A 12749-nucleotide genomic window follows, 5' to 3' on the forward strand; every position below is an offset into this window, starting at 1 on the left:
TTATGCCCAGCCCAAGCACTTATGGACATGCAGAACTTTACACAGGTGAGTAGTCCCATTGCTTACCGAGGTGGGCATCTTTGTAAGGCTAAGATGAATAGGTCTTTAGAAATTGGAAAGGGGTTTAAACCTTCCTGCCTTACTGCACAAAGCAGCCACTAATTGAGGGGGAGCAGGAAAAAATTGACCCCATGGTGTTTTTTGCCATCCAACTTCTCTGCCCAACCCATGGCCAGGCTATTCAATAATTGTCCATAAGGGGATTCCTTGCATCTTCCTCTGAAGCAGCTTGGAGACAAGAGACTGGGCTAGACAGACCCTGGTCTGATGTTCCTAAATAATGATGTTACAGAGAGGACGGATGGCTGAGTGGTTAGGGTGCTAGCTGGAGACCTGGGTTCAGTTCCCTGCTCTGTGACCATGGGTGAGTCACTTAGCTTCTCAGTGCCTCAGTTTCCCCATCTGTAAAATAGGGATAAAGGACTGGCCACCTCACAGGAGTGTTGTGCGGATAAATATGGTAAAGAGAGTAAGCTGCTCAGATACTAATGGCCCCGCAGAAGTATTAGAGGTTGACAGATGTACCTATGTCTGCAGAGCTGGGAGCTGACTGCACCCAACATTCCCCTGCTGCACGAGCCACCGGGAGCGTCACTGAATGGAAACTGAGCAGATGCAAACTTGCCCCCACTGCTCTGATTCCCCAATCTAAGAGGAGCGAAATGTGAAACAGCAAAACCAGATGACAAGTAAAGGGGTTTTTCGAGCTTATTTCAGTCTCAGTCAGCCCCAGAGTTATCATCAGCCATACAGGTAAAGGGAGCGATTTTAAATATAGGATCCAGGGCTGTCAAGCTGACAGTCTGAATGAGTGAGATTTAGATTTTTTTTAAAAAATTGATGTGTGTGATTTTAAACGTTTCATTGAAAAATGTTGCCAAAACCTTTCCCAGGAGAAGGGGATATTTTAAAACTGCTTAAAAATTGATCCAAACTCTGAACCCTGCTGCACGAGTGAGACGTAGCAGAGACGAAGGAGTTTCCTATCTAGTTCACATGTGTAGTCTCCAGTCCTGGTCAGAGTCTGGCCTCGGTTAGCAGTGTGCTGTGCTGGGGTGCAGGGACACAGGGCTGCTGGCAAGGGATGTACGCAAGGGAAGATGATGCAGACGCAGAAGGCCTAATCCAGCCGGGAGAGAAGCAGGCCCAAGAGCTTCCATTGATCTTACTGGAGTCAACCAAAAGACTTCCAGGGACTTCAGTGCACTCAGGATCAGGCCCTTGGGGGGGAACTAAGGCCCCGATCCTCAAAGGTATTTGGCCCCTAGCTCCACGCCCCAAGCTCTGCCCCAGGAGCATGCTGGCCCGGGTGTTGTATCAACCAGGCAAGGTACTAACAAGCTTCAACAGGACTTTATTTTCAAAGTGGAAACCTCTTTACCAAGCTGCTGCTGCACCCTCTGTAGCTTTCTCCCAGCCTCTCAACTCCTCCCCCCGCCTTCCTGTTTCCTGTCCTTTCAGACTCCCAACAGCCAGTGCTCCCAATCCTAATAATTACAAGCAACATCTAAACACCACACCGGGGTCTCAGTTGCTCTGTCTCTGTGCTGAATCCCAGAATGGATGGGCGGGCGCCAAGGGGCCCAAAGCCAGATTTGTGCTTCCCATACCCTGGTGGAGCTGGGGGTCTGCCCAGCCCAGCCCCGGTGGGAGTCAGAGCTGACTTCCCACAATTCCCACAGTGCAATCCAGCCCAGCCTGCCCCATGGTGTCTACTTCCGGCCCTGAACACACCCTGCACCTGGGGCGTGGAGCAGGACTGCCCCGATAGCTCTTACACAGGGGCTGTGCTGAGATTCGCGCCTCCTTTAAGGCCCTCATATGTCACTGGGGCAGCCTACAGGGGTGCTAACGTGAGGCCATAGCGGCTCGTGGCCTCAGTCAGATGGTAGCAGGCCGACTGCTGCCCACGCAGCTGATGGACTGTGCCGGGGTGGGGGGGGGCTCTCCCCTGTGGTGCGTACTGGCAGGGGGGAGCTGTGCTCTCACAGAGCTAACCCGGCTCCCCACGATGGGTTGGTTGCAGTGTCACCTGGTGGCGTACGGCAGAACTGAGCTCTGCAACCCGAAACCAGTGCCCAGAATCTGTTCCTGGATGCTAACCCCAAGGGGGGAGGTCCCATCCTTGCCAAGAGCCAGCGCAGCTGAAATGATAGCAAGGGCTAAGCTCTGGCGTAAAGGCCTTTGTCCTGGACTGGGAGCTGCTAGGATAGGTGCAAGATGCAGAGCCCAGAGCTGCTACTGCTGATCTCAGCAGTGCTTCTTCCCAGGCAAAGGGAATAAAACACCCCCTAGAGATTCACGTCCAACACAGGACTAATGTACATCAGTCCCCATGGAACCGGATCCTGCAGCACCTTGCTCTTGTGAGTAGTCCCAGTGGGCCCAATTCTCTCACCCCAGGTGTAAATCAGGAATAAGCATTGAAGTCAATGGGGTTATGCCAGGGTAAGTGAGAGGAGAATCGGGCCCAGTGGGACGACTGGAATAAGGCTATGTAGGATTGGGCCCACCAAAAGTTGGCACTTTTAGACAATACACCTGCAAGTCCGTCCCTGACGTGAGCAGCCCCACTGACTCTGGCAGCTACTCGGGGGGGCTACAGCGACTTACACCAGCTGAGAGTCTGGGCCCATCTACCCTGCCACGTTCCCTCTTGCCCCGTGCTCCTCACTTGGGTAGAGTTACAGGGATTTTAGCCCCAGCGGATTCTTGCTGCTCCAGCCCTACCTGCAGCAGAGTGGGCGACAGAAGGAAAGCAGGTGACTAGGGACCAACCCCCACCCCCAGTAATTCACGGGCAGGGGTTTGAGTCAGTGGGGAGATTTGCTAGTCTCCCTTGGCTCTTCCTAGCAGTCCATGGGGTTGCTTGTCCATCAGAGTGCAGATCTGGGGAGCAAGAATTGAGTGGGAGACTGCAGGAGCCCCTGAGCCAAAGGCCCCGGGCCAAGGCTGAACGCAGGAGGGAGCCTGAGTTTGCAGGACATGCGTGTGCCTTGTGCCCTGAGGGTGTTTGGTGCTGCTCCCCTAGAGCCGGCTGGGGGCGAGGGGAATGGAAGGCAGGGCCTGTTCTCTGACTTAACCCACCTCGCTGCCTGTCTCTCAGTAGCAACACACCCAGAGACACACACACAACAGATGTGAAATATACACAACCAACTCCTCCCTCATATATAACATACCTCTCGCAAACGCACACACATACCACCAAATGCACCCCAGTGACATGCCAAATGCACCCCCAAACTGACATGTCCCCCCCACAAAACACCTTCTCAGACATATAGACCCTCCCCCGTACAACAGCCACACACAGCACCCCACCCAACGCCCCCAAACACAGCCCATGCACACAGCAAACACCCCCTGGCAGAGGGCTCCCCCCTGCAGGCACAGGGACCCTGGGCCCACAGCGAGACAGGCACCAGGCAGCACAAGGCCTGGCCCGGGGGCGCAGGGAACCCCTCCGAGGTGCGGACCTGCCCCCAGCAAAGGCAGACCCACTCCCGGGTCCCCACACAGCACCCGCCGAAAGGCTCCTCCCCGCCCCTGCCCAGGGCTCGGGGCTCCCCGCTCCGCCCAGCCCGGCCGGGGGGCAGCGCCTCGGGGCGGGGGCTGAGGGGCGGAGCCGGGCAGGCGGCGGGCAGCGCTCCGGAGCCGGCCCCCGCTGGTGCAGGCAGAGCGAGGAGCTGGCTGCGCGCCCGGCGCTGGCCATGCCCCGCTCCCTGCCCGGCTCTGAGCCCCCCGCAGCGCCCGGGCTGTGAGCGGGAGGCCCCGGGGGCGCGGCTGGACGCCCATGGAGGAGGCGATGGACAAGGGGGGCGACATGGCCTCGGTGAGCGACTTCGACCCCATGGCGGGCAGCATCCCGGCCACCAAGGTGGAGCTCACCGTCTCCTGCAGGTACGGGCAGCCCCGCCGCCGCGGGGATGGGCGCTGCCGCGGGCCCGGGGGCAGGGCGGGGGCCGGGAAAGTTTGTGCCCGTGCAGGGAGCTCGCCACCGGCTGCCGCTGGGCTGGGGTGAGCAGGGGGTGCGAGCCCGCCGGGGCTGGGAGCAATGAGCCAGCCCCATGGGCGCCGGCACGAGGGGGCTGCCCGCTGCCGCCCCCCCCCCGGCGGGAAGTGTTTTTTCCATCCCAGCCAGGCTTTGCAGTTTGGGTCAATGGGTCTCTGCGCCCCCGCTATACGGGGGGGGGTCCGAACCGCGGGGGGGTCCTGGCAGGCGCGGAGCTGGCTGGTGGCAGGGCCAGCCGGGGGGGCTCCCAAGGCCATGCCCCCCGCAGGGAGCCACTCTGGGGACAAAACTGCTCCCTGTGTGCGAGTGTGTATCTATGTCTCACTGCGTGTGAGTGTGTCTCTGTCTCTGGGTGTGTGAGTGTGACTCACTGGGGGTGCCTCTCAGTGTGTGTTATTCCCTAGCAGTGCATAGCTCTGGACTTCCTCCAGCACACTGGGCAGCCCTGGGGTGGTTCCCCGAGATGCCCAGCCAGCCCTGGCTGGGGGGACATGGTTGTTCTCAGAGTTGAAATCAGCAGCAGCCCCCATTGCTCTAGTACAGCTGCCCCCCCCCCCCGAGCCTGTGCACCGTACTCTCCCCCCCCCCCCCCACAACCCCAGTGTTTACTTCTCCAGGGCGCCTTGGCCAGCAAACCCAGCAGGCTGGCTGCAGAGGGGCCAGGCACCCCAGGGCGTTCCGATTCATGCTCTCCATGGCATGGGATCGGAGAGGAAGTTTCTTTGAGGGAGAAGCAGACACCTGGATTGCAGTCCGGATCCCTGGCGTGGCCTGGATCCGGTGGGAGTGGAAGGATCAGGGGTTGGGGTTTTAGTGCAGGATCCATCCTGCAGTCCTTACTCAGTCAAACAGATTCCTCCCTGTGTGCCCCCGAGCTCTCTGTGCACAGGGCCCAGCACCCGGGGATGGGCTCAGCCCTCTAAAGGAGGGGTTGGGAGCCTGCAGAGGAGGGCAGGGGGTGCACTGTCCTGTTCTGGGGAGGAGAGAAGCACATGGGAGATTTCCACCCTATCCCCTTCCCCCGGGGGCAAGTGAGTGGGGGCCCCCAAATGATGATCCGGGCAAAGTGTGCCAGGCACCAGCAGAAGCTGTGTCCCTGTGAGGTGCTGGGTTTGTCTGACAGGTTAATGCATGGGCCAGATTCCAATCTCAGTCCACGCTGGTGTAAATCCAGAGCAACAGAGTTACTTTGGATTTATGCCAGTGTATCCCAACCATGATCTCAGTTATCCTGGTGTAAATCTGGAGTAACTCCATTGTAACTCCCGATTGACATTGGGGAAAATGAGAGAATTGGGCCCAGTCATTCCGGATTTACATCAGTGACTCTCGGAGAGCAGTCTGGCCCCAGTGCGTCTATGCTCAGACTTAACATGCAGGGAGTAAGTGGGGAGCCTTAAACTGCTGTGGTCTGTTCTGAGCCTTGTTCTATGTGTGCCACGCTCAGTAAGCAGCTTCATCCCTAATGCTATTTAGAACAAGAGACAGGCCTTTTCTTCCTTTGCTGGTTGAGATTAAAGAAGGAAAAATTTGTGTAGAAGAGAGAGAGTGAGCCTGGTGTAAACAGGAGCAGCTCCATTGGCTTTGGCTTACCCCAGCCAAGAATCATAGAATATCAGGATTGGAAGGAACCTCAGGAGGTCATCTAGTCCAACACCCCTGCTCAAAGCAGGACCAATCCCCAATTTTTGCCCCAAATGGCCCTCTCAAGGATTGAACTCACAACCCTGGGTTTAGCAGGCCAATGCTCAAACCACTGAGCTATCCCTCCCCCCAAAGGATTGGGCCCAGAACCTGGGCCAGCCACTCCCGGCTCCCCTCATTCCACAGTGGCACGGGAAGTTCTTTTCCTCATGCTGCTATTTTAGCAAGTTCTGATATTTCTTTGCGAGAAGCCCCAGCAGGTGCTTCCCCCTGGTTGTTTTTCTCCCTGCACTTAGAGCTGGAGCTTGCCTGGGCGTGTGTTTGCGTCAGGCATTGCCAGGCGGAGATAAGCCAGACTGCAGGAAGAGGCACCCTCTAACCTGGTGGGGACGGCTTTACTGCCAGCACCTGCCCTGAGCCAGCCCTTCTGAGCAGCATCAGGACGTATCCAACTCCTGCAAGACGGAGCGTGGAGCGAGGCTTAGGAGACCTGTATCTGGAAGGGCACTGTATAGGTAGAAGGATGCTCTTGTGATCTATGTATCCCCACACACTGCATCCATCTAATCTAATCTAATCTAATCTAATCTAATCTATCTCAGAACTCCTGGATTCTGTTATCAGCTCTGACACTGATTTCTTGTGTGGTCTTGGACAAGTCCCAGACCTTCTCCGTGCCTCAGGTTCCACACCCTCCCTGGGGGTTGGTATGGCTGAGTTCCTGCCTTGCATGGGTGCTGCGAGGATTAGTTAGTCAATGTCCATAAAGCGCTTTGAAGATGAAAAGCCCTGTGGAGGTGCTAAGGATTATGCTCATTCTTTGCGTCCCAGCACTGAGGTTTTGCTCTGTGCTGCAGCGGGGACTTTCTGGGAGCTCGGTTTACGTGGCCTAGCAATTGAGAGAGCTATAGAAGTTTCAACAAAACCCCAAAATTATTGGGGTGTGGGGGTGGGCAAAGGAAATTTAAATTTTCAGTTGCCAAAAACAGGAAAAGAAATCAGTTTTCAATTTTTTGACAAAATACCTCACAAACATTCAAAGAAGAAATTTGGCAAAAATGAAAAAAACCTTTTCATCAAACGGTTCACAGGCAGAAGAAATCTTTTCCTGACCAGCTTTCCCACTGTCTGCCCACACTCCCACCAGTGGGATTCACTGGCCCTGGTGTCCACCACTCCTGCAATCTGCCCTCCGGGTGAGGCCTGGATCCAACTGCTGCCTTGGGTCCCGTCCGCACTAGCAAAATGACTCTGTTCCCAGACTCAGTTGGCAGGTGGCTGGAATGTGTCATGGTCCCATCTACACAAGCAAGGCTGAATGGTAATAGTCCTTAGCTCTTCTCTAGCACATTCCATCCCAAGATCTCCAAGCGGTCTACAGAGGAGGTCAGTTTCATCTTCCCCATTTTACAGATGGGGAAACCGAGGCACCGGGAGACTTGCCCAAAGTCACTCAGCTGTGACTAGAACCAGGTTTCCTGAGTCTCAGCCCAGTGCTCTAGCCACTAGATAACACTGTCTCCCATGTGGTAAGTGTGTCATGGCGCTGGGATGTTGTAACTGGCCCTGGAGGTTTTGCTGCTTCTCACTACTGAGGTGGTGGAACCCCGCAGTGGAGGAGCTGGGTTTTGTAGCTAGGGGGGTGAAGGGTCATTGGTGGGGGGCTGGAGAGTGAGTGAGGTCTGCGCTCACTGGGCTGCGCTTGTTCCTGTCCCATGGGGCTGGGCCCAGCTCCCCACGCTGGGTGTTGTGGCCTGGCGCACAAGGTCACCGTGCCGTTCAGGGTTGTCGTGAGGCTCTTCAGCCCCAAGTGTAGGGGAGGGACAGTCAGTCCCCACCCCATTCCTGCCTCTGGAACCCAGGTTAGACACAAGCTGAGCATGGACACGAGCCTCCGGGGAAGGAGCCACCCAGGCTGTCCCGGGCACCCCAAGGCCCAGGGCTGGAAAAGCAGGGGAGTCGGAGTCAGCGCTGAGGTGCGCTGGCTCAGCTTTCGGTGCTGGGAGTGCACGGGAGGGTCCGGGACTGGTGCCACAGGGGGCTGTGAGTCAGGAGGAAGGGGACTGACAGAGCTATTGGTTTGGGGACAGAGGACTGGAAAAGCAAGAGGAGCTCTTGTCTGGGGGTTGGTCAGGATGGAGGGGCACCGGCAGAGCTGGGCAGGGGGAGCCCAGGGCTGGGGCAGCAGGGGGCTGCGGGTTGGGGTGGAACTTGGAAGGGCACCGGCAGAGCTGGGCAGGGACCCAGGATGGGCAGTACACTGTTGTCAGGGGGTTGAGGAGCACCGGCAGAGGGTCTGGATTAGCTGGCACATGGCTCGAGCTATCAGCTTCTCACTGTGCTGAGCTCCACGGAAGCAGGAGCCAGTGCCACTCAGTTCGGCAGCAGCCTGCTCCTCGCCATCCCCTCAAGCCGCTCTCCGTGACTCCCCCTTTCGAGCCCAGCTGTAACCAGAACCTTCACTAGACTGCATGAGGGCAACGGGCATTGCCGAGTCCACCACGCGGTGACGCCCCAGCATGTGGCTGACCGTGACAAGGGGTCAGCAGACCAGGAAGTGATGTGGGGTCCAATCCAGGCCCCGCTGAGGTTGATGGCTTCCCATGATTGGAGGAGGGGAGGCAGCGTTTTAAAAAGATTATTTCAGTGCATTTCTGTGCTGAGTCCATCCTCGAGTCTGATTAGCGGGGCTGGTTGGAGCAGGATTCTGTGCTGACCTTCCATGGGGAGAAATAATTTGTGCATCTTTATGATCTGTAAAGAATGACTGAACTTTTTAACAGGTTTCAGAGTAACAGCCGTGTTAGTCTGTATTCGCAAAAAGAAAAGGAGGACTTGTGGCACCTTAGAGACTAACCAATTTATTTGAGCATGAGCTTTCGTGAGCTACAGCTCACTTCAAAGATTTTTCCCCTATTTGTTTTTACTATCAAATTTTTCATGTTTTTTGCTGGAGGTCTTCTCTGGAGGACCAGAGTGTGACCTTTCTCTTTAATGGAAAGGGTGGAGTTGTTTGGCTCTTTGGCTCTTGTTTGGCTCTTCCTCCCAACTGTGTGCTAGGCCTTTGCGTTAACAAGGTACGAATAAAAAACAAACCCAAAGAGTCTGAAACAGCCTGAGTTAAAAATCCCTTCCCCCTCTCAGTGCTCAGAGGTACCTGTGATGACTTAATCCTGCCAGTTCTCTGGTTGTCCATAGAGACATCCAGGAAAACCAGAGTAGACGAGACTTGAATTTCAAATGTGAAAAACAAGCAAGGGAAAGATAATTTTTTAAAAAAAGAACGCAGAGATAGACAGACACCCCCACCTTGACACACAGACAGACAGAAAGATACAGACCTTTTAGGCTTCCTTTGTCTGTGCTCAAGAAGCCAAGGATGGCGCAGCCATCAATCCCTCCTCCCCCTGGCGTGTCAGTTGTCCCTCAGTTTTCAGTGTTGCTTTGCAGTTTGCCTATGACAGTGGCTCATTTGCTGCTGACCTTTCCATTTCTAGCAACAATCAACAGTAGACATTCTGTGCCAGATTCAAATGGCTTTAAAGAGGGATTAATTGGGGGCCTGAATACATTCAAACGGACTCTTTCTTGCCCCACTCTTCATCACAAGTGATGGATTAGCTGTTCCTGGGCTGCTGGAGCTACCTCGTGTTGTTGACTTGCAGCAATCGGAGCAGTGTAAGGAACAGATACGTTGTCTGCCTTGCCCAGTCAGAAAGCAGCTCGCCCACATAACTAGTTTTTCTTTTAAAGCACATTGTGTCGGAAGCGTGTTTCCCCTTTAAAGCCTAGCGCGTCGCCATGGGAAATCCTGGCTCCTCACTGTGGATGTGCTGTCTTCCAGCTCAGATTGCTGAATTCTGCTCAGCTGTTGCCTTGCTTACATAACACCCCGGGATGCAACAGCCTTCCCTGTTCACCTTTACTGGTATTATAGGTATTCCTTCCACCTGTACAGCAACTTTCTCCCAGTGCTGTGATTGCAGGCTGGGATTGCTACTCCTAGTGACAAATGGGGAAACTGAGGCACAGAGCAGGGAAATGACTCATCTGAGGTCACATAGTGAGGGCCAGATCTTAACTGGTGTAAATGGTGTAACACCACTGACTTCAATTGACAGCAGCTGAGGGTCTGGTCCTTTCAGCGGCAGAAAGTCCAGGTCTGAATGCTAGTCCCTTGCGCTAACCGCTCAGTGCGGCTACTGCACAACACCTAGTGCTGTGCAGGTACCATCTGTGCCTGCAGGGCTTCTCCCTTGCACCCTGAAGTAGGGGCGGTGTTTCATTAGTGTGCTAGGTTACCAATGGCTGCCTTGGCACACACCCTTCCAGCTTTGGCATCTAAGTAGAACAGACTATGGCCAAAATTTCCAAGGATGGGCCAGAAGGAATTTCCTCATCTGTCATTCTACCATTGCACAGGACAGCTGCATTTCGGGTGGGCGGTGTCTGTTTGCCGTCTTCCAAGCACTGATCCTTTAGCAGGATGCAAGACGAGATGGCCTCACTGGGAGGTTGGACCGGGGAGCGCATTAGGGCTCCTGCTCTCCTGTAGGAGGTGGGCTGTCAGATCACGTGGTATGGTGCAGGGCCAGGAACTAGACAGAGCAATGACCTGAAAGCCTCTGGCAGGAGGCAGGAGCCCGTCAGTCCTGAGCCAGCCCATGTGGCCAAGTGTGGCTTTGTCTCCTGCTGGTGGCTGGAACATGTGGAGCGGTTTGTGAGACTGTTGCTGCCCCTGTGCTCACAGGGCTGGTCCGTAGCTCAGGCAGCAGGGCCCCGCCCAGGTGCACTCTCAAGGGATGGGCCGTGTGTGTCACAGCGGGGAATGTGGAAGGGGTCAGGGAGGCAGGCAGTGACGGTGACTTTGGTGGGCAAACCAGCCTGAGGCCAGGAATGCAGCAGGAGCTGTGGAGAGATGAAAGGTCAGGGTGGTGAGGAGGGGAAGGGACTGTCTGGGGAATATTGGGGCAGGTGAGAGCAGCCAGGGCTGTTTGTCTTTGCTGCTCCAAGCTGCAGAGGTGGGCTTTGTTTCCCAAATGCCTTGACTCAGATCTGCTGACAGTCACTGGAACTCATGCTCCTAGATTGCCGGAAGCCTCTGAGTGATCCTGCTTGCGGGGAGAAGGGAAAGGATATTTCACTGATGCAATTAAAAAGCAGGCAGCCAGAGCCCTGTGGTGAATATAAATTCCAATCCATAATGTACGATGCCCCAAGCTAATAGATTTTAATGACAAATCACAGCTGAGGAGCAACAGAAAGCAAACCGGCTGTTCTGGGAGCCACCTAGCTCCTAGGCAGAGGGGAGCCAGCACCCAGCCCAGAGAGAGGACTGTGACAGGCTGAGTCATTTAACCGGGGCAAGGCCTCAGGCAGCATAAATTGGTGTCGCTCCAGGGATTTACACCAGCTGAGGATCTGGCCTGATGTTTTCTGTGGGGATGGATGGCTTGTGGGGACTGGGAGTGAGACCTGCCCCCAGGTTACAGGCTCCAGTCCAGTGTGCGCTGATGTGGATGGAAGCTGATGCCATCCGGCGCCTGGTTGGCAGATCTCAGTCCAGTCGCTAATGTGGACACACGTCCACGTCACCACAGCGACCAGCATTGATGGCGCTAATTGTTTCCGGGCAGGAGTCCCAGCAGAATGGCCATGGAGCCTGGACCCCCTCTCACACCTAGACGGGGGGTGGGGGGGGAGGGGCCCACCGGCGAGGGCTAAGCACAGGGCAGGATAGCTAGCCCTGCTGTGCTGTACCCGTGCTGTAAACACAGAGTGTGTCTGTCCCCAGGGCTGCCAATCAGACCCTGCCATGACAACCTGAGCAAAAGTAGCGGAGAAAGGGGCCTGTAGCCTCCCTTTCCAGGTGTAGCCTGGCAGGGGCCAATGATAGTGAGATAGCAGGGGGTGTGGACAAAGCAGGTAGCAGCCCTGCCGGGGTGACAATGTCTTGGGGCCTGATTCTCTTCTAACTTACACTGGTATCTCCAGGGCAGTCAGTGGAATCACATGCATGTAGGACCAGGGTCAGTGAGAGAGGAATCAGGCTGCTCGAATCCAGCGAAGAGCGAGCTTCACAATGGGCCAGACCCACACAGCTGGTGTAAATCACTGCGGCTCCATTGACATCAATATCGCTACACTGGTTTACACCAGCTGAGCATCTGGTCCAATGCCTGGAGCTATGGGGAAGTCCCTATAAGACGGAATGCTCTCCTGGACCTTATCGCTCTGATTGGAGGCTGCAGCCTGGCTGGGACTCAGGTGGGCTTCTGCCGATAAGTGCAGCCTGGGCCCAAGAGGTGCCGAGGTCTGGGAGGAACGAGGGCGGGCCCTAGCTGAGCTTTCTGGGTATGTCCTGCCCATGTCGGGTCCAGCCTGAGGGCTGAGGGAAGGTCCATCCCCAGCAGACCTACAAAGTTCCTCCTAACCCCACGCCCCTCGGCTCTCCCCTGCGCTCAGATAGCCATCTCCACTGAGGAACAGAACGGGTGCAGCGTGGAGACTGGCAGAGCTGGGATCTGGCCTGGAACCGTCCCAAAGTTCTGGAGGGTCGGGATCAGGTGTTTGGCCCTACCTCAGTTTTAGAACGTGTGTGAGTGAATTTCAGGCTAGCCTGGGAACAGCCGTGAAGCCCATTGGGGTGTCAGTCGGTCCGAGTCCCGTTTCTGCATCTCTCGGCAGCCTGGGGTAGCCTCACGCATGGCCTCCAGCTCAGATTTCGATTTCTCAGCTGTAATATCGGCTGGGAGCAAACGGAGACAGAGTTGGGGGATTTCTCCAGGGACGCCGTTCTAGGTTCGGGGGTCCTTGGTGTGGGGGGAGCTGCAGGGGAGGAGGCTGAGGTCTAGGCAGCTGAGGGACACCGTGTCTGCAGAGGGGCGAAGGCTGGGAGTAGCAACGCTGTCTACGGAGGCTGTAAATCAGACACGGGATGCCCATTGATTCTGTTCTACTTGTAAGTAAAACCTACAGGGGCACTGCCTAACCCTGGAGCTGGCAGGGCCCCAGAGCTGAGCAGCCCCGC

At 55.9% G+C, this 12749-nt stretch overlaps 1 protein-coding gene across 3 annotated transcripts in view; it reads left to right on the forward strand.

The window, feature by feature from the left end:
- The first annotated feature begins 3707 nt into the window (after positions 1-3707).
- CPNE5 (copine 5) overlaps positions 3708-12749 on the forward strand; it is a 214894-nt gene continuing 205852 nt past the window's right edge. For 2 of the 3 annotated variants that reach the window (XM_048826649.2, XM_048826650.2), the window contains exon 1: positions 3708-3963. In XM_048826649.2, the coding sequence (XP_048682606.1) occupies positions 3857-3963 (107 nt within the window). In that variant the 5' untranslated portion in view covers positions 3708-3856. The remainder of the gene's footprint in view (positions 3964-12749) is intronic. The other variant, XM_048826648.2, reaches the window with a different exon arrangement.

This window comes from Caretta caretta, chromosome 21 (genome assembly GCF_965140235.1).
Source record: "Caretta caretta isolate rCarCar2 chromosome 21, rCarCar1.hap1, whole genome shotgun sequence".
In the NCBI taxonomy this organism is placed as follows: Eukaryota; Metazoa; Chordata; order Testudines; family Cheloniidae; genus Caretta; species Caretta caretta.